The 26168-nt window shown below is 40.5% G+C and overlaps 2 protein-coding genes and 1 pseudogene across 5 annotated transcripts in view; 2 read left to right on the top strand and 1 right to left on the bottom strand.

The window, feature by feature from the left end:
* The first annotated feature begins 1377 nt into the window (after positions 1–1377).
* The window catches only part of creb3l4 (cAMP responsive element binding protein 3-like 4), a 44315-nt gene continuing 19524 nt past the window's right edge, over positions 1378–26168 (top strand). Inside the window, exons 1-11 of one of the 4 annotated variants that reach the window (XM_051399365.1) lie at positions 1380–1625; positions 7992–8132; positions 8229–8493; positions 9119–9243; positions 9322–9411; positions 10733–10839; positions 11986–12054; positions 12973–13057; positions 13584–13677; positions 14147–15457; positions 25727–26019. In XM_051399365.1, the coding sequence (XP_051255325.1) occupies positions 7995–8132; positions 8229–8493; positions 9119–9243; positions 9322–9411; positions 10733–10839; positions 11986–12054; positions 12973–13057; positions 13584–13677; positions 14147–14475 (1302 nt within the window). In that variant the 5' untranslated portion in view covers positions 1380–1625; positions 7992–7994 and the 3' untranslated portion in view covers positions 14476–15457; positions 25727–26019. Of the gene's footprint in view, positions 1626–7991; positions 8133–8228; positions 8494–9118; positions 9244–9321; positions 9412–10732; positions 10840–11985; positions 12055–12972; positions 13058–13583; positions 13678–14146; positions 15957–25726; positions 26020–26168 lie in introns of all 4 variants that reach the window. The other 3 variants (XM_051399366.1, XM_051399364.1, XM_051399363.1) reach the window with 3 other exon arrangements.
* Positions 4302–6723, bottom strand: LOC127362964 (tripartite motif-containing protein 16-like; annotated as a pseudogene).
* LOC127362948 (E3 ubiquitin/ISG15 ligase TRIM25-like) lies at positions 17679–22727 on the top strand. Its single transcript, XM_051399349.1, has one exon. The coding sequence runs from the start codon at positions 17742–17744 to the stop codon at positions 19410–19412; it is 1671 nt and encodes a 556-aa protein (XP_051255309.1). The 5' UTR covers positions 17679–17741; the 3' UTR covers positions 19413–22727.

Below are 26168 nucleotides of genomic sequence, written 5' to 3' on the forward strand. Positions count from 1 at the left end.
CAAATATTATTTTGAGATGTTTAACCATTTAAAATAACTTTACCTTTTTATATAATGGTTATCTTTTTATATTTGTGTATATTGTCTCTATTTTTATCTTTATTTATACATTATTTGTTAAAACAACTTCTGATTCTGATTCTGATGATTTTAGTTCTGTATTTTGTCTCATTGCCTCCAGAAATGTGTTTAATCTCGGTTCCCGCCACCTAACGTCCTCTGAGTGAACTGACGAGTTACATATTTTATGGATATTTCATATTATATTCAATGTGTAACAGTAACAGCACAGAACAAGTGATCAACTGTGAACGGTGAACGAACAGTAACAGTAACTGCAGGACGTTTGTGTGAAATGTGCAGTTTGGATTCACTTTGAGCAGATTACTTTCCCTGAATATTAATCAGAGACGAGTTTTCCTGATATTTTTAGGAACTTTTTATACAATTCTCTGTCTGTGTTGTGCATTTTTATAATTGTTTTAACAATCATACATAATATAATACTTAATAGGCTTCTGTTTCAGAAAATTCTGTGTTTTCTTGTCCCTGACGCTGCTTCCAGCACTTTGGTTGTTATAACTGCGTACTTTTTATTATTATTATTATTATTGATGTTATTATTATTGTTATTACTAATAATGTTATATTATTGTTATTAATGAGTATGAATAATAATATTGTTATTATTATTATTAATAATGTTATTATTATTGTTATTATTAATAATGTTATATTATTGTTATTAATTAGTATGAATAATAATATTGTTATTATTATTATTAATAATGTTATTATTATTGTTATTATTAATAATGTTATATTATTGTTATTAATTAGTATGAATAATAATATTGTTATTATTATTATTAATAATGTTATTATTATTGTTATTATTAATAATGTTATATTATTGTTATTAATTAGTATGAATAATAATATTGTTATTATTATTAATAATAATGTTATTATTATTGTTATTATTAATAATGTTATATTATTGTTATTAATTAGTATGAATAATAATATTGTTATTATTATTATTATTATTAATAATGTTATATTATTGTAATTAATTAGTATGAATAATAATATTGTTATTATTATTAATAATAATGTTATTATTATTATTATTATTATTAATAATGTTATATTATTGTTATTAATTAGTATGAATAATAATATTGTTATTATTGTAATTATTAATGTTATTATTATTAATAATGTTATCATTATTAATGTTATTATTATTAATGTTGTTAAATATTAAATAAGTGATAAGTAATTCCATATTAAAGTCATGCTGTCCCCCTCCGGTACACTAGGGGGCGACACACACACACACGCACACACACACACACACACGCTCTACGGTCGGCCTGCAGCCCGCCGGTGAACCGTAGAAGAAGCAGCAGCGGAGGAGGCGGAGGAAGCGGACTCGGACTCCATCCTGGACCAGGACCTGGACCTGGACGCGGAGCCTCCAGCTGGACTCTTCATCTACCGAGAACCGGATTAAAAGCAGCGTGCTGTGGCTGTTTGCGTCCCCGGTCCTCCTGCAGCCGCGGACGGGGCCGCTCGGTGATGAAGAACCGGAGAGTGTGAACCCGGAAGAAAGAGAAGCGGTGAGTGTTAAATGTCCCGTTGATCCGGTTGGACCGGGATCAGGCCCGAACTCTGGCCCGAACTCTGACACACAACTCACATTAATGAATGTTCGTTAACGGAGTTCTGCTCTGTAACCATTTATATGAGTATGGAGGACAAAAAGAGTCGTTATTGAGTTCAGTTTTTAGTTTCAAAACAAACAAACAAAAGAGGGAAAATTGTTGTTTTTTTATTTTTAAACTGTAAAACAACTTGTTTTTGTTTTATGTTTTTTATTTTCGAAACAAAAACAGGTTGTTTCTCAGTTTTTGGTCCTTTAATAAACAGTTTATTAATCTGTTTACACGTTATAAACAGCTTCACGGGCCTGGAGCAGAAAAACTACTAAGTAACTAAGTACATTTACTCAAGTAGTGTGCTTAATTACTCTTAACGTTACTTTCTACTTTTAGTGAAAACCTGTAATAATGAAATATACATTAAATTAAATCAACAGTATAAAGAAATCTAAAATTAAAATGCATTTTACATTTTTACTGCATCAATATTACTCTTATAGTTTAATATATAATATTCTTACAATGCTTAGTGAGTACTTTTGATACTTTATGTACATTTTCTTTACACTTACAGAGCACGTTAAAGCTCCAGTGGGATATACATATATATTTATATATATATATTATTTTTATTTATTAATAAGGTTTAAATGCAGGACTTTTACTTGTAGTGGAGTATTTTGGAAACGGGTGGTGAGCTTTCAAAGTAACTTAAAGTACGTAACATTTCCTCATTAAACAGTCTATAAACTTTATGTTCTCTATGTAGTTGAGTTCTTACATTATCCCAAATGTTTCCAACAACGTTCAAACTTATTCAGGTAACGCTGCGTTTCACCGGTCGCCTGTCGATGGCGTCATATCCCCTTTGTGCCTGCGTCAGCGTTGTGGTTGTCTGCCAGAAGCTGTCATACATTGACTGTTGATCCAGTCTGAAGCCACATTGTTACCATCCACTGTTTAGATCTTGGTGCTTTTTAACTCTAGATTTGAACCGGATGAAGGATTTTAGTCATCGGACGTCTGGATCTTAAGTTATCAGAGAAACAAGCTGAGCTAACGTTAGCAGCAGCTCCCTGACTGCAACAGCGTGGCGGACGCTATTTTTTTTTTTTTTTTTTTTTTTTTTTTTTTTTAGGGGGTTTTTTTTTTTTGGAGAGGAGGAGGGGTCTTTTTTTTGTTGTGCGCCCGGGGGAAACCCCCTGAACCCAAAAACTGAAGGAATCCTAACCGGGAGAAGCTGACTGCAATGACGCCAATGGTGGTGAAGACAACATGCCGATTTAGCTGAACATCGGATATTCGCCTCATTATTTGTTGTTTCCAACTCAGATAGTAGAGAAATAATCTCCTCCCTTTTTGCCTTGTTTCCCTGAAACAAAATCCCCGAAAATATAACAACAAAAAAAAATCGGTATCGGCCGGTCATGGATCGGTGACGTCAGTCTGATATCCAATATGAGAATTAGGTCATTATCCTTTCTAAATGACCTGAGACATATGTTTTATACGTCTGTACTGACGTTACTGTTACTGACCACCAATATATACACACATGATTATGTGATTTATGATCTTGTGATGGAGAGCTTTTATCAGACAGCCGACAGTTGAGAGGGGACGAGAGATTCAGAGCACCAGGGTCTCGTTTTAACCCCAAAGTTTTGCTCCTGGAGCTCCTGAAGGCCTCGCAGTAGGGCTGCACAATCAATCGACATATTATCGATCGGAATACAGTCACAGTATTTATTTTATTTTGTTAATTTGCTGTGAAACCAGAAAGTTTTTTGGAAAGTGGAGAGGGAATTATGGAAACACGTTTGGCAGCATATCAGGTTTCTATTGAGTCAGACTGGTAACTGTCACAGCTCAGGTGTGTGTGTGTGTGTGTGTGTGTGTGTGTGTGTGTGTGAGGGTGGGTGTGTACCTACCAGGATATCCTCCTCCAGTGTTGCTCCACCCGGGTTTGTCAGGATCTCCACACAGACTCTTTGTTCTGATGTTTGCATTTACATTCTCCAACTTTAACAACGATTATTCCCGTTATGGATTCATCTGCTGATTGTTTGCTCTGTAAAAAGTCAGAAACAGGCTCATTGGACTGAAGGGAAATATTAAACGTGTGCAGAAGTTCTTCAGTGTAGATTGTCCTCTGTAATTCCAATAAGAAACAGCAGGTGGAGCCACACACACACACACACACACACACACACACACACACACACACACACACACACACACAATAAGTGAAATGAGCACAAGTCCACAACTACACAATATCTGTTGTCTCATGTGTGTCAGGACTCAAACTGGACCCAATGAATTCTGATTATTTGTCCACTTTGTTCAGCCTGTGTAATAAATCCTCTTTATTGACTGAGTGCACAAACAAAATGTTGGTTGTAAAAAGCAACGAGTGATAGAAAACTCTGCTCATTTCTCTGTGACGAAGCTGTTTTAGTGAGGAAAGTTGAAAGGACAGAGACTGACTGACAAATGCTCTTCTGCTCTGAACATGAACTCTGAACTTTGTGGTGTTTCAGGAGGAAAACTGCCTCAGTTATACTCTCATATTAGTTTCACAGTTTCTCCATCAGCTTTGTATGAGACCCTGGAATGAAGACAAGAAGAAAATACTTTGTTCATGTTTGTTTATTCATGATGTAAAGCTTCAGTTTGTTCACACATCCCATCAGTAAAGTCTGTTCAATGACTCTTGTTCAATGAGTTCATGTACAGATTCACTTCATCCACACAATCAGTTTGTTGGAGCAGAATCTCAGCTATGTACAAGGAAATAATCAATCATCTGCTTATTGATTATCATCATGCTGAATACACTTTTATAATCCCTCATAGTTCCTCATTTGTACGTGGATTTGGACAACAACAACAACAACAAACAAACAAATGTGATTATAGATTTCTTTCCAAAGCGGTGAGAACAGAATATCTCCGATAAAGGAAGGTCTGCTGCTTTCTCTCTTAGACCCATACAGTGGAAGAGAAACAACAACATACAAATACATCATTACAAATATTCAACAAACACAAGTTTACATTTTCATGCAGAGAAATATCAGTTCAGGTAAACAACAGTCATCATGAGCAGTGATAGCCTCCATGGCTAAACAGACACAGGAAGGAGCGCCACCTAAAGACACTCAAACATTTACAGAACAACTAATGAGAAGATGTCAAAGTACCGCCCACAATGTTTGATTGACAGGTGATCTCTGTGCAGTGAAGAAATGCCACAACAATCAGCTCTCAGCAACAACGATGGAAACAAAACCATTTGAAGAAATGAAACACAGAATTTAACCCACTGTCCCTGAAATCACTTCTGTCTATTTCAGTTTACACAACTCAGCTGTGGCTCCATAAGGGAGAGAGAACAAAATCCAGTATAGAGAGGCTGAGTGAATGTGGTCTGGACTCTGTGGAGGAGAGTCATGGTTTCAGAGACGCTGTAGAAGGACAGAATACCTGCACTGTGATCCAGGTACACTCCAACTCTGGAGGACTGAGGACCTGAGACAGGAGTTTGGACATTGTTGTAAGAAAAGTTATAACTGTTTGTGAAACATTGTAACATCCAAGATTTGTCATTGAATCCAAATCTACATTCCTTTGACCCCCCTGCTCTGCTGATATTCTTGTATGCGACTGCTACATCAACTCCTCCCCCTCTCCACTCCACCTCCCAGTAACAACGTCCAGTCAGACTCTCTCTACTCAGGACCTGACTATATACAGTGAATCTGTCTGGGTGACTAGAATAAGACTGTTGTTGACTCATTAATGTTACTTTTCTGTTCCCATCAGATAATAACAGCCGTGTGTATGCTGTGTTTGGATCCAGTGTGAGTTCACGTGAATATTGTAAGAATCCAGCTCTGGTCTTGGGCTCTGGTTGTGACAGTAAAACATCCACTTCAGTCACTGTCAGTGAGACGTTTGTCCATTTGTCCCTCAGAACGTCCTGTAGTTTATCTCTGAGCACTGACACAGCCGCTGTCACATCCTCAAAGTACCTCAGAGGACGGATATTGATGCTGGATGTAGATTCACTGAGTGCTGACAGTGAGGGGTAGTTGTGTAGAAACTGGGTGTGGTCCTCTGTGTGTGACAGCTTCTTCATCTCAGCGTCTTTCCTCTTCAGCTCAGTGATCTCCTGCTCCAGCTTCTCCTGAAGCTCTTTGACTCGACTCACTTCAGTTTCCTGCTGGGATCTGACCTGCTGCTTCACATCAGAGCTTCTTTTCTCCATGAGACGGATCAGCTGAGTGAAGATCTTCTCACTGTCCTCCACTGCTTTATCAGCAGAGCGATTGATAGCCTCCACCTCCCGTTGAAGCTCCTTCACATCTTTCTCTCTGTCCTGGATTCTCTGCTGGATGTTTTGTCGACTCACCTCGAGCTCTCTCTGCCTCTCAGTCCTTTCTGCTGCAGCTGAGACTGTGTCGTGGCCTTTATGTTCATCCATAGAGCAGAGATAACAGATAGACTGCTGATCAGTACGACAGAAGATCTTCATCACCTCATCATGACGAGAGCAGATGTTCTCCTGGAGCTTCTTGGAGGGGTCCACCAGCTTGTGTTTCTTAAAGGGAGCCACATCATAATGAGGCTGGAGGTGTTTCTCACAGTAAGAAACCAGACAGACCAGACAGGACTTGAGGGCTTTCAGTTTTCTCCCAGTGCAGAAATCACAGGCCACATCTTCAGGTCCAGAATAGCAGTGATCAGCAGGAGCAGCTTGGAGTCCAGTCTTCTTCAGTTCCTCCACTAAATCTGCTAACATGGTGTTTTTCATCAGGACAGGCCTCGGTGTGAAGGTCTGCCTACACTGAGGGCAGCTGTGGATTTTCTTCTCATCCTCTTCATCCCAGAAGCTTTTAATACAGTTCATGCAGTAGCTGTGTCCACAGGGAGTAGTCACCGGATCCTTCAGTAGATCCAGACAGATCGGACAGCAGAATCTTTCTCGGTCCAGCTGAACTCCTTGCTGCGCCATTTTCCCTCTCAGTGACAGCTACTGTCTGAGTTTCACTTCCTCAGAGCTCTGAGGGGGCTGTCGGCTCTTTCACGTCACCACATGTTGGTTACACCCATCTTCAAACTGTAGATCTAAAGGGGAGGGAACAAGGAAATATGTGTGCAGAGAGGAGGTGCTGTGTTTGAGAGCAGGAGGAAGAGGGAGGGGTTATCAAGCTGTGGTTCATTCCAGGAAGAGGAGCAGTGCTGTGAATGTGAACTTTGATTCCTCTTTTATGATGAATCCTCAGTTAAAAGCTGCTCCTCATTGGAAAACACTTTAGTTTGTTAAACACTTCATATTTTAGCAGTAATCCAAATACATCATAGTCAAACGCTGACAAACGTTTTGATCTTCCAGACTGAAATGTATTACACTGAACTAGTAACCACATTATCACCAGACTCCCTTAAAGAATCACCACCAAACGTCTTTTCTTATTGTTGTGATGTGAGAGACCTTCTAGGCAGAAATGAAATATTCTACATTAAAGTACGTTTTTTTAATCAGGACTAGATTTCTGTCAGACTTCAGACTGTGAACTTTAATCGACTAACCGTTGCTGTACTAAACCAGTCCCTCCAGAAAAACACGATTATGCAATCCCATAATTCAATACATAATCAGCCAAAGTCCGCATATTTATGCGGGGGCCGCATTTTTTCAAATACGTCGCACTTTCGCAGTTTTGTTATATTTTATTTATTCATTTTTACAGAAGTTGTAGAATATTCCTTTTGTAAAGCTACAGACCTCATTTGACTCATCAATGTTTTGTAGGTTTGAGCCATGTGTTTATTAAGGTCTGAAATAAAACAAGATGAGAACTTAAATATTCCCAGCACTTTCTGTGATGTAGTATGTTTGCTTATCATAGGAAGTAATAAGAAATGAGTCTTTACATTAAGGTAGTAGCCTAGTGAGAACAGGGTGTTGGGGGAATCACTTTTTTTTCTCTTTTTCATCAAACTGCAGTTTTTGCAAGTTCCCGCAATTTCATTGCATAAAATTGCATAAATATTTCACATATTCCATCTAATTTTTTAAGAAAACGTGCCGCATAATCAAGGATTTTTGCCCGCAACAATCACAAAAAAACTCGCATTTTTCTGGAAGGACTGATAAACTGTTGGGTAGTTTAATTTAACTCTTCATATGTTTTGGGTGCAAAAAGTTGAATTGTGAAGTAACTAAAGCTGTCAGTTGAATGTGGAGTTAAAAGTACAATATCTACATCTGGTCTGGTGAGCAGGGTCATTGTGTAAATGTTTTTATCTTTTCAGGTCATGGACGCAGAGAGTGGCGAGCTGTTTCTGGGCGGCGGCGTGGCGGCAGACAGCTGGCAGCTCGACGCTCCGTTCTCCGACCTCGTCTTCAGCGGCTCAGAGAAACCCCTGCAGGACTGGGCGGTAGACCCCGACTGTGTGAGTCTGCGCTCCAGCATGCGTGCAGTGGATAATACAGGTGAGGTCACGTCGATGCGGGTTGTTAAATCGGTCGACCCTGTGTCTGTGTCTCAGACGCTGAATGACAGCGAGCCGGAGGACGTCCTCCACGGTGTCGACCCCAACGAGGTGTTTCCCAGCGGGCCGCCTGCAGAGCCTTCGTCTGAGAGCGACAGCGGCATCTCTGAGGATCCTGTACTCGAGAGTCCCGTCGCCATGGTGACGACTGCGACCCCCCAGCCAGCCCCAGCGACCGTCTACCAGGTGGTTTATGACATCAGCAGCCTGGGCGGCGTGAAGACTGAACCTGGACAGGAGAACGTCATCTCCATAGAGCTCGGTGAGGGCGAGGGTGTGATGGTTTCTGTTTCCCTCCAGGAAGCTGCAATCGCACCAAGACTTTCAAAGTCACGAGATCTCTGTACTGTTCACACTACATGACTGATCAGCAACAGACTGCGAGATCTTTCACCAGGAGTCTGACTGGTCTCCGCACTACGTTTCATCAGGAGTCACTTAATAACACCGTTAATAACGAGCACATCACGTTTAAAAACATAATGATCCTGATCAGCCAGTGTCAGTAATCAATACACAGATTATTAAAGCATTAATCAAACTAATATAGTCAGACTTTAGCAGTTAGCTAGTGTTTCTGTAGTGGAGACTAAACGTTAACAATGATCCATATCAACAGTTTGAATCCAACTAAAAGCTCCCTGCACCAAACTCCCTTTAAGAAATATCACATTTTAACAATTCCTAACGTGTTCGTAACAACACGTAACTCTAGAAACACGAGCTAAAGGCCGTCATATGTCCACAGTCTGACTGTCAATACAGGATCAATATCATCCATAAAGATACAGTGTATACTGATCAATATCATCCATAAAGATACAGTGTATACTGATCAATATCATCCATAATAATGTGACCATGATGTCATTTTCTGTCCTGTACAGATCAATGGAGCTCTCAGATGTTGTTTTCAGACTCGTGCATTGTGAACGAGCTGCCCGTGCTCCCTGCAGCTCGCCTCGACGGCAGTTTGACCCTCATCGACCCTCCGAGCCCTGACGGTGATCTGGTGAGGCTTCTTTCTGTGTGTGTGTGTGTGTGTGTGTGTGTGTGTGTGTGCGCACTGACTCTTCCTCTGCTGTTGCAGCTGTACTCAGATCTCCAGCTGACCGAGGAGGAACAGAAGCTGCTGAGCCAGGAAGGAGTTTCTCTGCCCAACAACCTCCCCCTCACCAAGGTCAGCTCAACAGTTGTCCCTGAAACGTTCGCTTTTAGGAGTTTTCTCAGCACAATGAGCGACTGATCTTTTCTACCAACTTGGGGCTGTTATTGGACAGTTATGTGGTTGCATGTTGGCCCCCTGAAGCCACCATTATATTCCAAACAAGCTGTACGTTGATGCTTGTGTGTTCATATTCCAAACTCCTGCATTCATCAGCGAATACGACTGATTAAAGGTGTTTAATGCATGTTTGTGTTAATGATTATGTTTCATATGTATTTACCTCCTTATCACAAACATGTGGTGTTGTTGTTTTCAGCATAAATTCAGCCGTAACTCTGCTCTAACGTGGTTTTCATGACAACCACAGTAAACAAAGGAAAATGCAGCATCTGTCTCATTTATGGGCGTTTGACGGATGTTATAGTTCAGATTCTGTAAATCCTGAAAGTCTTCAGGAGTTTTTTGATGTATTTATTAGCATTTTCTCTATGTTTGAATTTCTGGGGACAATTCGAGAAAATAAAAAACCCTGAGAGGTTTTCACAGATCTGTCCTCTATTCCTTATGTCCGTCCGTCAATCTGCCTTACAACGGTGGTATGAGCCCAAAATAAACCGATTCAGCTGTGATTTAATGTCAATAAACGGATCAAAATGACGCTGAAATAACAACATCACAATGACGGTTTGTAAAAAGTCTGAATTCACAAGACGACAAGCAAACGACTCTTAAAATGCTTGTTTTCTGAATGGAGTTTGGTTGATCGGGGCTATGCTAACAGAGTTCATAGTAAAGTAAAACCGACAGCATCAAGTAACAGACACATATTCTCCAACGTCCTCTCTTCCTTTTCTGGTCTCTGTGTAAACGTGAAGGAGAACCATAGAGCTCTGTGTGAACCACTTTTCCACTTTTTAATCCCAAAAGTTTAAAAACTAAACTCTCCTCTTGCTGGTGAACGTCTCCGGAGCAGAATCTGTTGTGACTATGGCTGTTTATTCCTCCAGAAGCTCCAGATGTGTGCACATCTTTGCTCAAAGTTTGCACCATTCACGTCGCCCAGTTCGCGTCTGTTTCCGTCCTCGCACTGGCTATTTATGTAATCTACCTGCGTCAATAACTTTATTGGTGTTTGGTGGGAACGCAGCATTAAAGTGCAGCTGATTGATGTATTGAAATGTTAAATGTCCCCAGACTACGTTAGAGGAATCATAAACTCCATCATGTCACAAAAGCGGGGCCCCCAGGATGCTAGAAACAGCCCCGAACGGTTCCAGGTTTTTATTTTGAGCGTGGAGACGATGAGTGATTCTGAATGAGGCTTTGTTTGCAGGCTGAGGAAAGAATCCTGAAGAGAGTTCGGAGAAAGATCCGCAACAAGCAGTCGGCTCAGGACAGCCGGCGGAGGAGGAAGGAGTACATCGACGGGCTGGAGAGCAGGTACACCAATGCACCTGTCTGACTCTCTGAATGAGATGTTGTAGTCGGACGTCCCACGTTTGTTGAAGCGGGGTCCCTGCATGACCGACTGGCAGCTAGAATGTCGATAATCAACCGATCGATCAACTGATTTTGTTGTTTTTAAAGCAGAAACGCAGCCGGTATGGGTTCTCAAAGTGTAAAATATCTTGATCTGATATGATTGTAAATTGGTTTTCTACCGTTAGTTTGCAGAAGACCTTTCAGTTTCTCAGTATGCATCGACTAAGACTCTTCTCGGTGGGGTGGGGGGCCTTAATAACTACTATAAGAATGAAATGTACACCCTTTAGATGTGATTGCAGCAGAGTCTTCCCGTCTGTAACGGGGCTCCGAACAGAAGGAAAACCTGTTCATGTCTTTATGAAACAGACGGTTTGACATCGTCTAACCCACTGGTTCCCAACCTTTCTCCTTAAGGGACCCCTTGCTATCATTTAGTGAACTGACGACCCCTCGCTTAATGACATATTTTATGGATTTTTCATATTATCTTAAAAACTGTCCAATGAACCCAAACAGTGAACTCAGTAACTGCAGGTTAAGTAAGTTTGTGTAAAATCTGAGATTTGGATGAATTCTGAGCAGATTATTTCCTGTTTAGGGAACTTTTTATACAATTCTCTGTCTGTATTCTGGATTTTTATGACTTAATAAGCTTCTTTTTTGGCAAATTCAGTGTCTTGTTGTCTCTGACGCTCGGCCATTGTTCTATTAGACAGTTTACATTTACTTATCTTCAGAGAAGTGAACAATACGCTGAGGTATCGGCCTACTGTGTATCACTTTAAAGTTTCCTAGCACGCCGTACAATCAAGAAGGCACCACTGGTCGGTGTAGGATTGATAAAACCGAGCACAGTAGCGCAGAGGACTGAGGATCCTCTTCTGTTTAATTCAGATACACTGTAGAGGATGAAGCTCAATAGGACCATCTCCACCTTCCACACACACACACACACAAACAGCCACTGTATATGATACATGTATATATTGACTCCTACAGTGTCCTAATGTGGTGCTAATATATGCTCTGTAATTCACGTGTAATGCTGTAAACATGATGTTTGTTCATATTTGTGGTGCATTGTGTCTTTATTGGCTGCAGGGCTGCAGCTTGCTCAGCACAGAACAAGGAGCTGCAGAGGACAGTGGAGCAGCTGGAGAAACGCAACATGTACGGCCACGTTGATTATCGATCGATTGATTGACTGTTCACTGATCGATACGATCATAGAGGAAGCGATGAGTCACAGTTATTCAGTGCTAAAAGAGCTTCAGGGTTCATTTATAGGAAAGTGTCCAGGTGAGTCAGAAACATCAGAAATACAGTTCAGTGCTGCAGTAGAGTTTGAGACAGACAGCAGAGGTTGTTGTCGTCTTCTTTCTGTCGTCTTTCTGTCGTCTTCTTTCTGTCTTCTTTCTGTCGTCTTCTTTCTGTCTTCTTTCTGTCGTCTTCATTCTGTCTTCTTTCTGTCGTCTTCTTTCTGTCTTCTTTCTGTCGTCTTTCTGTCTTCTTTCTTTCTTCTTTCTGTCGTCTTCTTTCTGTTTTCTTTCTGTCGTCTTTCTGTTTTCTTTCTGTCGTCTTCTTTCTGTCTTCTTTCTGTCGTCTTTCTGTCTTCTTTCTTTCTTCTTTCTGTCTTCTTTCTGTTTTCTTTCTGTCGTCTTTTCTGTCTTCTTTCTGTCTTCTTTCTGTCGTCTTCTTTCTTTCTTCTTTCTGTCGTCTTCTTTCTGCCATTTCTTTCTGTCGTCTTTCTATCGTCTTCTGTCAGTCTTCTTTCTTTCTTCTTTCTGTCGTCTTCTTCCTGCTCCAGTGCTTCCTTTCTGATCTTCAGCCTGCTGTAGGAGACTCTGGACCATCGTCTCCCAAAGGAAAGGAGATAATCCCGTCCCACAATTCCTTGGGGCAGCAGTTGAACCGAGCTACCATTGTAGTTTCAGCGGACCCACGTAGATGTTCTGAGTTATTAACAAACAGGAAAAACAGGAAGAAGCAGAGTCAGTCCATCAGGCCTTTCATCATCTTTTATTTGACATTTCTGAGGTCAGATTACGGCTGAAAGTTGACGCATGTCGATGTGTTCCTGCTGTTCAGGTCTCTGCTGGCTCAGCTGCGACAGCTTCAGTCTCTGATTAAACAGACGGTCAGTAAAGGAGCCCAGACCAGCACCTGCTTACTGGTAGGAGACGCACAGGATGTCTGTCTGAGAGTGTGTGTGTCTGTGTGTGCGTTAGGGTTCGCTATCATTAACATGTATTTTAAGATCATTCTGCTTCCTCTTCTCATTTGTTGGTTAAAATAGTAAAATGAGTAAAAATATGAACACAGTTTGGTGCAGGAGGTCTGTTTTTATTCTGTTTTTATTGCTCCTTGTTGTGTCAAGATGGAGGCTAAAGCACCTCTTTTTAAATCCTGTTTTAAAACACCTTTTTTATTCTCTCACGATGAGTTAAATGTTAACAGAAACAGCGGCAATGTGATTCTCAGTGTGTCAGAACAACCAGCAAGGAGACATTTAGTTCATTTATTCCAACACATATAAGTCAAAGACAAGTTAATAAGTCTCCGTCCGGGCGGCCAACCCTCGTCCACGTTTTATGCTGGTTTGAATCGTGTGACTTTGTTTGTGTAATCTTGAAGGATCTGTGGAAAAGGGTTTAATGTGTCTGCTGTTTTATGACCAAATCATGTCCACCTGTCCTCAGATCATCCTGGTCTCTCTGGGTCTGATCATCATGCCGAGTTTCAGTCCGTTCAGCCGCAACTCGTCTGCAGACGACGACTACAGACCCACAGGAGGTTTGTGGCACGGTGGCTGGAGGCCATGTAGCATCGTAAACCATTCGGGAAACACAACAACAGACAATATTCTCTCCATAAGATATGATCCAGTATTATTATTTTTATTATTATTATTGTACAGTAATCAGTACCATGCTGTAATCTCTAATGAACCTTCCTGAAGATAAGATGTCACATTTTGTTTTACAGGAAGACAAAATAATTGGATTTTTGATACAAGAATACAAAGAAATTGAGTTTTTGTGAATTTGTTTTGGCAGAAATTGTTAAATAGAGGAAGAATATAACTGAGGATGTGATAACATTCAGAGTGATTGATGGTTGCTGAAGCTGTAAAACATCACGGAGACTTTTGAGGGAAGATGGCGTCACATTGGCTGGTAGTGGATGGTCATGTGATGTGTTGTGGTACGTTTGATACAACAGATACTTAAAGTAACACCAATATATTCCTCTGTCGTTCTAGTTATCTCTAGAAACATCCTGACGGACCCCTCCTCCTCCACCCAGACCGCAGCAGACGATGCGGACAGTCCAGCTGTCCAGTCCGACTCTGCGTCCCCGCCCTCTGAGCTCAGCCAATCGGGACCTCCGGATGGCGCCGCCGTCCTCCGGGAACCGATAGAAAACCCTGAAAATACGGGCTTTGACGGGGCGGCGCAAGAGGGGAGCCAATCGGGGAACAGCTCAGCTCTTGTCGCCGGGCAGACTGAACCTCTGGCGCTGCGTCTGAGCTCGGCGGCGGGGAAAGGAAGCCATGATCCCGCCAAACCTGCACACGCTGACGAGATGTAGGCGAACTGCTCGTCGGGACACATTCGCCTTTTTCTTCTCGTCTGGAACCTCTTCAAGGATCCGTGGATTCACATTTCAGAAACCTTTTTGTTTCTGGACGATTGTGAACCTTCGGGATCCTGTTCAGCTCACAACTCACCTGAGATGGATCCATATTTTGGGATGTTGTAGAATTTGTTCTAATGTAATGATATTCCCACCGCACTCTGGCACCTCAATGATACAGTAGACAACTCATTTTTGTTTCATTTTTTTGCTCATTAAATCCAAAATACTGCGTGTGTTTGATTTGAGCTGTTCCTGTTAGTTGCCAGAAACACTAACGAGTTGGTTTTACAGTTACGGTTGGTTTTATTTCCATTGTGATCAGTTAATTTTTTCACTTTTAAAGGGATTTTTCAGACAGATTATGATGTTTTTTAAGGCCCAGTTCACTCTGCCATTACCCAACACCGCTTCATTACCTGCTGACCGTACGTCTGCCTCTCCGCCTTTGTGGCCTTTTTCACCCCTTATAATATGGTTACAGGGTTCGGACAAAGTCTTCATGAAAGTTTGGAAGATGTTTAATTTTAACTGTTGTGTTTTAATGGTTGGGAATATGCTTGTATTTTAATATTCTCCTTAAAAAATGATTGATTTTCAACATAATCTGGTGTTTCATTGACGCGATCGCTCATTTAAACAGAACATCTTTTAATATTTGAAACGTTGACGTATTTGTTTGTTGTTTCCCGACGTGTTCGCTCGTCATTCATAGCCACATAAGTCCTCTGTTTATCCCTTACTCTGGAAACCAGCTATAATCCATCATAATATGAACAAATGTTCAAATAAACTTATTGACAGTGGACATAAAGGAATTCTGTCATTGACCTTTCTTTAGTCCAATAACAGTTGAGTCACAGCTTAAGTTATATCTAGTGTATATATAATAATATCTAGTTTCTGACCCAACAGTGACGACAAAGTCATGTTTTAGGTATTTTCGGGTATTATTAATGGTACTGCTAATTAACTGCTACTAACTGTATCCGCCGTTAGCAGGCGACAGAACCGGGCTCAGCACAGACACATGGGAACGTAAAGATTTCACTTTTATCTTTTAACCATCTTCAAAATGTGGTCGTCTTTTAAACACAGATTAGCCTAGCACGTAGCATATCTAAGCACAGGAAGGGAGGAAGTTGACCGAGGCGTGCTCAACTGTTATTGGACACAATACACACAATGCACTTTAGTTGTAACGATAAAGGCTAAGATAAATTATTGGTTTAGGTACTTTTAAAAGAGCTGATCTTTTTAAATTAAACTCAATTTAGGCAAAATCTAATAGAGTGTAATGTAGTTTTTGTTAATTTAACTTTAACAGAGGAGTTTGACTGAGCTTGTTTTCCTACATTACATTAATAAACAGTTCAACAGTTGGCTGTAATGTGCCTCAAGGCCACTGACAGTGTCGCTCTGTTAAAAAATAAAAGGTACTGTGTGTATTTTTATTTAGAAAATCAGTTTTCCTTTGTTGGAGGGATTTTGTTGACTCTAATTCTGAATGTTTTTATTTTATTTTAAACCAAAATGAAATGTCCTTATGAATGAATTATTGATGGTGGTTTCTTTCACTCAGTGGTTTGAGTTTATTTATTGAGTTCCAGTGGAATTACAGGATGGAAATGGGAGCTTTGTCTTCAGCTTGTAGCACTGTGTTAAGTTCTCATTTATCTCATTTATAACAGTGCAGTGGAAGGACACCTCCCTTTGTTTGTGTGAGACAGCATCATTCATCCACTCACAGGCTTCATTTTTCATTATAACGTTATTAAAAGGGAACAATCAGTGGAGACTGTGTCGGATTCTTTGATTATTTCTCTTATGTGACAACCTGACTGTCACCATACAGTACTATAATGCAGTACACCAGTTTGCTTGATGCAGCCACTCAGTGGATTTTAGTTTTAGCTACCTTCTTAAAGCTGCTTTAATGATGATTAAGAACACAAAATGAACCCACTAGAGTCGTGTTTGTGTCCACCTGATGTATATAAGTCCAATAGTCTCTTTCCTTTAGCTCTTTTTTTGGTCTGCACCAACTTCTGAGGGAAGTATCTAACTCTAAATGCTCCACTATATGTTCGCCAGCTAGTCTGTAACTGTGTCTGTCTGCAGTTTGCTGCTGAGCAAAAGCAGCCAGATTAAAGAGGCTAGCTGTTAATGATTACTGCCCTTCAACAGCTTTATATCATTCAGGTTACTGTATTTCCTCAGTGTTTTCTATTTCATTTATTGGGCTTTTAGCTATTTTGCAGAGTAACACGTGGGGGATATTTGACAAACTGACTCCAGTTTCTTATAAAATATGTTTAAATTTTTACGGCAAACAAATAGATTTCAGTATTTCTTGACCAGAATTTCTTTTTCTGGCAGTGCAGAGAAGACAACATCAGTTACAACAGTAATAATAATAATGACAGTAATAACTTTGTTCATATAGCACATTTAATGCAAGAAATGCAGCTCAAAGCAATTTGCAACAAAAAAATTACACCGAGTGTTTCACATGAAAAATACATAGAAACATAAAAACTGGCATTGACTGTCATAATCAATATAAAATGAGTTGAAACATTAAACCTGCAGTATAATAATATTAATATCGGATAAAAATGAGGAATGCAAGTCAAGATGGAAGACCTAATGAATAATGAGAATATATTTAGATTTTTTTCTGGTGAAATACAACAAGTAGTGTGATCCATATTTTGAATATATACACTGAAAAAAATAAATAATATTAACAGTAAAACATCTCTAACTTTATTTTTGGTGGTCAAAATGTGATGGGGGAAGTTGAGACTGACAGTGGATGAATGCTTGTGTTCGTAACCCCGACCCCTCCTCTTGCCCTAAAACTAAAATCTGAACTGTTTTCCAACATGGAGCAGCTTTTAACTGAGACTTCATCATAAACGAGGAATCAAAGTTCACATTCACAGCACTGCTCCCCTTCCTGGAATGAACCACAGCTTGATAACCCCTCCCTCTTCCTCCTGTTCTCAAACACAGCGAGCTCCTCTCTGCACACATATTTCCTTGTTCCCTCCCCTTTAGATCTACAGTTTGAAGATGGGTGTAACCAACATGTGGTGACGTGAAAGAGCCGACAGCCCCCATTCGCTGCAGAAACACATACTGTTTAGATCAGAGCTCAAACTAGTTCTAGCTCTGAGGAAGTGAAACTCAGACAGTCGCTGTCACTGAGAGGGGAAATGGCGCAGCAAGGAGTTCAGCTGGACCGAGAAAGATTCTGCTGTCCGATCTGTCTGGATCTACTGAAGGATCCGGTGACTACTCCCTGTGGACACAGCTACTGCATGAACTGTATTAAAAGCTTCTGGGATGGAGAGGAAGAGAAGAAAATCCCCAGCTGCCCTCAGTGTAGGCAGACCTTCACACCGAGGCCTGTCCTGATGAAAAACACCTTGTTAGCAGATTTAGTGGAGGAACTGAAGAAGACTGGACTCCAAGCTGCTCCTGCTGATCTCTGCTATGCTGGACCTGAAGATGTGGCCTGTGATTTCTGCACTGGGAGAAAACTGAAAGCCCTCAAGTCCTGTCTGTTCTGTCTGGTTTCTTACTGTGAGAAACACCTCCAGCCTCATTATGATGTGGCTCCATTAAAGAAACACAAGCTGGTGGACCCCTCCAAGAAGCTCCAGGAGAACATCTGCTCTCGTCATGATGAGGTGATGAAGATGTTCTGTCGTACTGATCAGCAGTGTATCTGTTATCTCTGCTCTGTGGATGAACATAAAGGCCACGACACAGTCTCAGCTGCAGCAGAAAGGACTGAGAGGCAGAGAGAGCTCGAGGTGAGTCGACAAAACATCCAGCAGAGAATCCAGGACAGAGAGAAAGATGTGAAGGAGCTTCAACAGCAGGTGGAGGCTATCAATAGCTCTGCTGATAAAGCAGTGGAGGACAGTGAGAAGATCTTCACTCAGCTGATCCGTCTCATGGAGAAAAGAAGCTCTGATGTGAAGCAGCAGGTCAGATCCCAGCAGGAAACTGAAGTGAGTCGAGTCAAAGAGCTTCAGGAGAAGCTGGAGCAGGAGATCACTGAGCTGAAGAGGAAAGACGCTGAGATGAAGAAGCTCTCACACACAGAGGACCACAACCAGTTTCTACACAACTACCCCTCACTGTCAGCACTCAGTGAATCTACATCCAGCATCAATATCCGTCCTCTGAGGTACTTTGAGGATGTGACAGCGGCTGTGTCAGAGCTCAGAGATAAACTACAGGACGTTCTGAGGGACAAATGGACAAACGTCTCACTGGCAGTGACTGAAGTGGATGTTTTACTGCCACAACCAGAGCCCAAGACCAGAGCTGGATTCTTACAATATTCACGTGAACTCACACTGGATCCAAACACAGCAAACACACTGCTGTTATTATCTGAGGGGAACAGAAAAGTAACATTAATGAGACAACAACAGTCTTATTCTAGTCACCCAGACAGATTCACTGAATATTGGCAGGTCCTGAGTAGAGAGAGTCTGACTGGACGTTGTTACTGGGAGGTGGAGAGGAGAGGGGGAGGAGTTGGTGTAGCAGTCGCATACAAGAATATCCGCAGAGCAGGGGGGTCAGATGAATGTGAATTTGGATCCAATGACAAATCTTGGATTTTACAATGTTTGATAAACGGTTATGAATTTTATTACAACAATGTCGAAACCCCTGTCTCAGGTCCTCGGTCCTCCAGAGTTGGAGTGTACCTGGATCACAGTGCAGGTATTCTGTCCTTCTACAGCATCTCTGAAACCATGACTCTCCTCCACAGAGTCCAGACCACATTCACTCAGCCTCTCTATGCTGGACTTCGGTTATATTTCCCTGTTGGATCCACAGCTGAATTGTGTAAACTGAAATAGACAGAAGTGATTTCAGGGACAGTGGGTTAAATTCTGTGTTTCATTGCTTCGAATGGTTTTGTTTCCATCGTTGTTGCTGAGAGCTGATTGTTGTGGCATTTCTTCACTGCACAGAGATCACCTGTCAATCAAACATTGTGGGCGGTACTTTGACGTCTTCTCATTAGTTGTTGTGTAAATGTTTAAGTTCAATTCAATTCAATTCAATTTTATTTGTGTAGCGCCAATTCATAACAAAAGTTATCTCAGGACACTTTTCAAATAGAGCAGGTCTAGACCGAACTCCTTTGACATTATTTACAGAGACACAACAGTACCACCATGAGCAAGACCTTGGAGACAGTGGCAAGGAAAAACTGCCTGTTAAGAGGCAGAAACCTAGGACAGATCCTTCGGCTCTAGGTGGGTGGTCGTCTGTCTCGACCAGTTGGGGTGAGAGAGAGAGAGAGAGAGAGAGAGAGAGACAGAAAGAGAGAGAGAGAGACAGACAGACAGACAGACAGACAGACAGGTGCACAGCAAGAAGAGTATTGGCAATGGCAATCTTGCAGGACCATGGCAAGAGGCTCCACCAGGATCGACGAGAACCTGCGAGATGAGAAAGCACAAGAACTCCGGGGAAGAAGTGGAGTTAGTAACATGCATTAATGGGACATGAATGAGTGCAGAAAGAGAGAGGAAGAGAGGAGCTCAGTGCACCATGGGAAATCCCCCGATAGTCTAGGCCTATAGCAGCATAACTAAGGGATGGTTCAGGACTCACCTGATCCAGCCTAACTATAAGCTTTATCAAAGAGGAATGTCTTAAGCCTACTCTTGAATGTGGTGAGGGTGTCTGCCTCCAGAACCACAACTGGAAGCTGGTTCCACAGGAGAGGAGCTTTGTAAATGAAGGCTCTGGCTCCTGTTCTACTTTTAGAGACTATAGGAACCACAAGTAGCCCAGCATTCAGAGAACGTAGTGTTCTAGAGGGGTAATAGGGTACTATGAGCTCTTTAAGATATGAAGGGGCCTGACCATGAAGAGCTTTATAGGTGAGGAGGAGGATTTTAAATTCTATTCTACATTTTACAGGGAGCCAATGCAGAGAAGCTAGTACAGGAGAGATGTGATCTCTTTTTCTAGTTCCTGTCAGTACTCGTGCTGCAGCGTTCTGAATTAATTGGAGCGTTTTAATGGACTTATTGGGGCAACCTGATAAAGATAACTCCAAGATTCCTGACAGTGGTGCTAGAGGCCAAGGTAATGCCATCTAGAGTAACTATATCTTCAGACAGTGAGTCTCTGAGGTTTTTGGGGCCAAGAACAAGAATTTCGTTTTTTTCTGAGTTTAACATCAGAAAATTGCAGCTTATCCAGGATTTTATGTCTGTAAGACATGTTTGTAATTTAGATAATTGATTAATTTCATCAGGCTTGATCGATAGATATAACTGCGTATCATCTGCATAACAGTGAAAGTTAATGGAGTGATTCCTAATAATGTTGCCTAAAGGGAGCATATATAAAGTAAATAGTATTGGTCCAAGTACAGAACCTTGTGGAACTCCATGACTAACTGTAGTTTTTATTGAAGATTCATCGTTAACATGTACAAACTGCGAACGATCTGATAAATATGACTTAAACCAGCTTAGTGCGGTTCCTTTAATGCCAATTTGATGCTCAAGTCTCTGTAAGAGAATATTATGGTCAATGGTGTCAAATGCAGCACTAAGATCTAATAATACAAGTACTGTTACGGCCGCCGCTGGCTGTCATTTAGTGTATATTCATTGTGGTGTTTCATGTGTGATTCCCTGTTGAGGATTGGTCCTTCTGGAGCAGAGTCCGCCTACTTCCTGGTTGCTGTCCCCTGGCATCAGTGATTGGTGTGGCTGCAATTCCACTGAAGCTACCAATCAGGAGTCTTCAATCAACCCCAGCTGCACTTAAATAAATAGCTTGTGTGTCCACAGTTCAGGGCGGCTGTGAACTAGTGATCAGTTCGCCTCGCTGTTGGTTGCACACCATTGTGTTAGTTTAGAGTGTCTGTACTTTCTAGTATTGCCTGGCTGTTATCTGAGTGGATTCAGCCAGTGCCTTTGTAATCTTTTGTGACCTTTTAAGTTGCTCAATAATTGCTGGTTTGGTTTTTGGTTCACTAGTTTGTAAGCTTATGGGTGCTGATCTCTTTTTGTTCTTTAATGTTATCCAGTCATTTTCATTTTGTGTACTAGTTATTTGTCAGCACCTGTATAGCCTCTCTTTTGTTATATTTCATTGTGCAAGCACACTCTCCTTAGTTAATTAAAACACCTGATTTTAACCTGAACCTGTCAATTGTTGTATTCCATCTCTTTTCCAATTCCAATTGTATGTTACTGCTCTCCAAATTGAGCCGGGTCGTAACAGTACAGAGACAAGTCCATTGTCTGAAGCTATCAAAAGGTCATTATTAACTTTAACCAGAGCTGTCTCTGTGCTGTGATGAACTCTAAATCCTGAAATAAACTATTGTTATGTAGAAAGTCACACAACTCTTTGGCGACTACTTTCTCCAGAATCTTAGAGAGGAAGGGGAGGTTAGAGATCGGTCTATAGTTGGCTAAAGAGTGGGCTTTTTAAGAAGGGGTTTAATTACAGCTACTTTAAAGGACTGTGGTACATATCCTGATAATAAAGAAAGATTAATCATATCCAGTAAAGAAGTGCCAATTAAGGGAACAACTTCTTTAAGCAGCCTAGTTGGGATCCGGTCTAATAGACAGGTTGATGGCTTCGATGAAGAAATTATTGAAGTGTCTTTAGGTGGCGCTCCTTCCTGTGTCTGTTTAGCCATGGAGGCTATCACTGCTCATGATGACTGTTGTTTACCTGAACTGATATTTCTCTGCATGAAAATGTAAACTTGTGTTTGTTGAATATTTGTAATGATGTATTTGTATGTTGTTGTTTCTCTTCCACTGTATGGGTCTAAGAGAGAAAGCAGCAGACCTTCCTTTATCGGAGATATTCTGTTCTCACCGCTTTGGAAAGAAATCTTTAATCACATTTATTTGTTTGTTGTTGTTGTTGTTTTTGATGTCCAAATCCACGTACAAATGAGGAACTATGAGGGATTATAAAAGTGTATTCAGCATGATGATAATCAATAAGCAGATGATTGATTGTTTCCTTGTACATAGCTGAGATTCTGCTCCAACAAACTGATTGTGTGGATGAAGTGAATCTGTACATGAACTCATTGAACAAGAGTCATTGAACAGACTTTACTGATGGGATGTGTGAACAAACTGAAGCTTTACATCATGAATAAACAAACATGAACAAAGTATTTTCTTCTTGTCTTCATTCCAGGGTCTCATACAAAGCTGATGGAGAAACTGTGAAACTAATATGAGAGTATAACTGAGGCAGTTTTCCTCCTGAAACACCACAAAGTTCAGAGTTCATGTTCAGAGCAGAAGAGCATTTGTCAGTCAGTCTCTGTCCTTTCAACTTTCCTCACTAAAACAGCTTCGTCACAGAGAAATGAGCAGAGTTTTCTATCACTTGTTGCTTTTTACAACCAACATTTTGTTTGTGCACTCAGTCAATAAAGAGGATTTATTACACAGGCTGAACAAAGTGGACAAATAATCAGAATTCATTGGGTCCAGTTTGAGTCCTTACACACATGAGACAACAGATATCGTGTAGTTGTGGACTTGTGGCTCATTTCACTTATTGTGTGTGTGTGTGTTGTGTGTGTGTGTGTGTGTGTGTGTGTGTGTGTGTGTGTGTGTGTTTTTTGGGGGGGCTCCACCTGCTGTTTCTTATTGGAATTACAGAGGACAATCTACACTGAAGAACTTCTGCACACGTTTTAATATTTCCCTTCAGTCCAATGAGCCTCTGCTGTGTGAAACCTTCTTTACCACATACAGAGCTGATACATCCACATGCTGCAGTACTACTTCTTGTCAAACACTATCAGTACAATGCACCAAGCATTCATGTGTTCATTGCACATAAGCTCTAAATGAACTCCCTGCATTCAGCCGATTTGACCTCGTCTTGGTTTTTTTGTTTGAAAGACAGATTGTTTTAAAGATTCAAGTATTTTTTAAAGAAGAAAAAAGTAAATTAGTTTCTTTCTTAACTTCACAGTTTGTGAAACTGAATGAAGACAGTTGCCTTGAGTTTTCTCAACATTTATTTCCACAGTGTATTCAGTATTCAGTAATGCAGTAAAAATACCAATACAACACTGTGAACTTACTTACTTACTAAAACTAAAGGTAGGTAAAGGTGTATTTTACTTAAGTAAAACTTTGCAATAAGCAACAAGTACATAAAGTAGTTAAAGTAAAAGTGTTGCAGTAAAATGTTCCTGCCAGTGTTTTATTGTTATATCTGATGTGTTTGGATTAATATTACTGCTGCATTTATGTGTGATTCAGTTTATTTAACCAAGTAATAAAATCCTGAACAACACAAAAATGATTTCTGTACAAACAATAAATAGTACACCATAATACAACAACAATGTAGAGAAATCCATGTGCAAGATGCTAGAATTACACATAAGACACTCAGAATTTAAAATGACACGTGCACATTAGTAATTGCAAAAGGAACAATGGATGTTTTACTCCTATTGCACTTCAACCTTGGTTCTCTAAATCTACTGAGGGCCAAGGGAAGGTTTCAACCTCCGGGCTCAGTTTGTACAGTCCAGAACGGACCTGGCCTTGCGGAGAACCTGCTGGTCAAAGAAAGCCATCAGTGGTGTCTGTGGGACACCTTTCACCTTCCCAGCCTCAAGTGTTGTTTCATCACTCATGAATGGGTTTTATTCTTCATATGTGTAAAAGTTTGATCAAAACAACAGTTTGGTGAGGTATCTTAGTCGACCCTGTTTCCATTCTAGGGGAACAGGGTTGACGAGCTGGTTGGAGTTGATGAAAATATGCATTTGTGTGTAGGCCTACATGAAAATGTAATGATCTTACCCATAGTGATTAAGTAATACAAATGTTTTTGCAGGTTTCATTCCTAAATATCATGGATTTATACTTATTCTACTGACTGGAAGGCTATAATATGTTGAGGTTACTGAGTATACTGATCTGTGTACTCTATCAACCTGTTGGCTTTTACAAATGTGCTTTTATTAATCAAATTCATTATTATTTTTACTATTATCAGTGACAACATGAAATGGGTAACTGTTAACGATAAAGTGATGTATGTATTTGTATTTGTCTCTTTCTGCAGCTGAGAAACAGCTATTAATGATACACAGGTGTGAGGAAGTTCTGACAATCTCATATCCATCTAGCTTCTGTTTGGCAGATGATATTAGCACCCAGCTGTCAGCAGCCAACCCTGCTATCTGCACCCAGGGTGGAACAGCCAATGTGTTTTTTTCCACACAAAGCATGATCGTTTCCTGAAGCTAACCAAGTAGTTTTATTGCCTGGTGCTGCATTCACATGGATTCAGGCAGACGATAGGCAGCCAACCGGATGTCATGTCAGTGGATGAGGGCAGGACGGTAAAGTTAGGTAAGGCCTGCAGAGAATAACGCCAACGGTAGACGCCATTGCTGCCCAAAGTTACAATATTAACCTTTTGCCTTCTTCCGCAACAGAATTTAAAAGCAGATGTTAGGTAGCTCCCTCACAGAAGGAGGACACATGGACAATCTCCACAACAAGACACTGATCATTAAAAAATGATTAAGATAAAAATTTAAAGGGATTTTTCAGACAGATTATGATGTTTTTTAAGGCCCAGTTCACTCTGCCATTACCCAACACCGCTTCATTACCTGCTGACCGTACGTCTGCCTCTCCGCCTTTGTGGCCTTTTTCACCCCTTATATTATGGTTACAGGGTTCGGACAAAGTCTTCATGAAAGTTTGGAAGATGTTTAATTTTAACTGTTGTGTTTTAATGGTTGGGAATATGCTTGTATTTTAATATTCTCCTTAAAAAATGATTGATTTTCAACATAATCTGGTGTTTCATTGACGCGATCGCTCATTTAAACAGAACATCTTTTAATATTTGAAACGTTGACTTATTTGTTTGTTGTCTCCCGACGTGTTCACTCGTCATTCATAGCCACATAAGTCCTCTGTTTATCCCTTACTCTGGAAACCAGCTATAATCCATCATAATATGAACAAATGTTCAAATAAACTTATTGACAGTGGACATAAAGGAATTCTGTCACTGACCTTTCTTTAGTCCAATAACAGTTGAGTCACAGCTTAAGTTATATCTAGTATATATAATAATATCTAGTTTCTGACCCAACAGTGACGACAAAGTCATGTTTTAGGTATTTTCGGGTATTATTAATGGTACTGCTAATTAACTGCTAACTGTATCCGCCGTTAGCAGGCGACAGAACCGGGCTCAGCACAGACACATGGGAACGTAAAGATTTCACTTTTATCTTTTAACCATCTTCAAAATGTGGTCGTCTTTTCAACACAGATTAGCCTAGCACGTAGCATATCTAAGCACAGGAAGGGAGGAAGTTGACCGAGGCGTGCTCAACTGTTATTGGACACAATACACACAATGCACTTTAGTTGTAACGATAAAGGCTAAGATAAATTATTGGTTTAGGTACTTTGAAAAGAGCTGATCTTTTTAAATTAAACTCAATTTAGGCAAAATCTAATAGAGTTTAATGTAGTTTTTGTTAATTTAACTTTAACAGAGGAGTTTGACTGAGCTTGTTTTCCTACATTACATTAATAAACAGTTCAACAGTT

The sequence above is a fragment of the Dicentrarchus labrax genome, unplaced genomic scaffold (genome assembly GCF_905237075.1).
Source record: "Dicentrarchus labrax unplaced genomic scaffold, dlabrax2021, whole genome shotgun sequence".
Taxonomy (NCBI): Eukaryota; Metazoa; Chordata; class Actinopteri; family Moronidae; genus Dicentrarchus; species Dicentrarchus labrax.

What these genes read in the sequence shown, in the direction of transcription:
- LOC127362948 (XM_051399349.1), top strand. Translation starts at nt 17,742, where the DNA reads ATGGCGCAGCAAGGAGTTCAGCTGGACCGAGAAAGATTCTGCTGTCCG.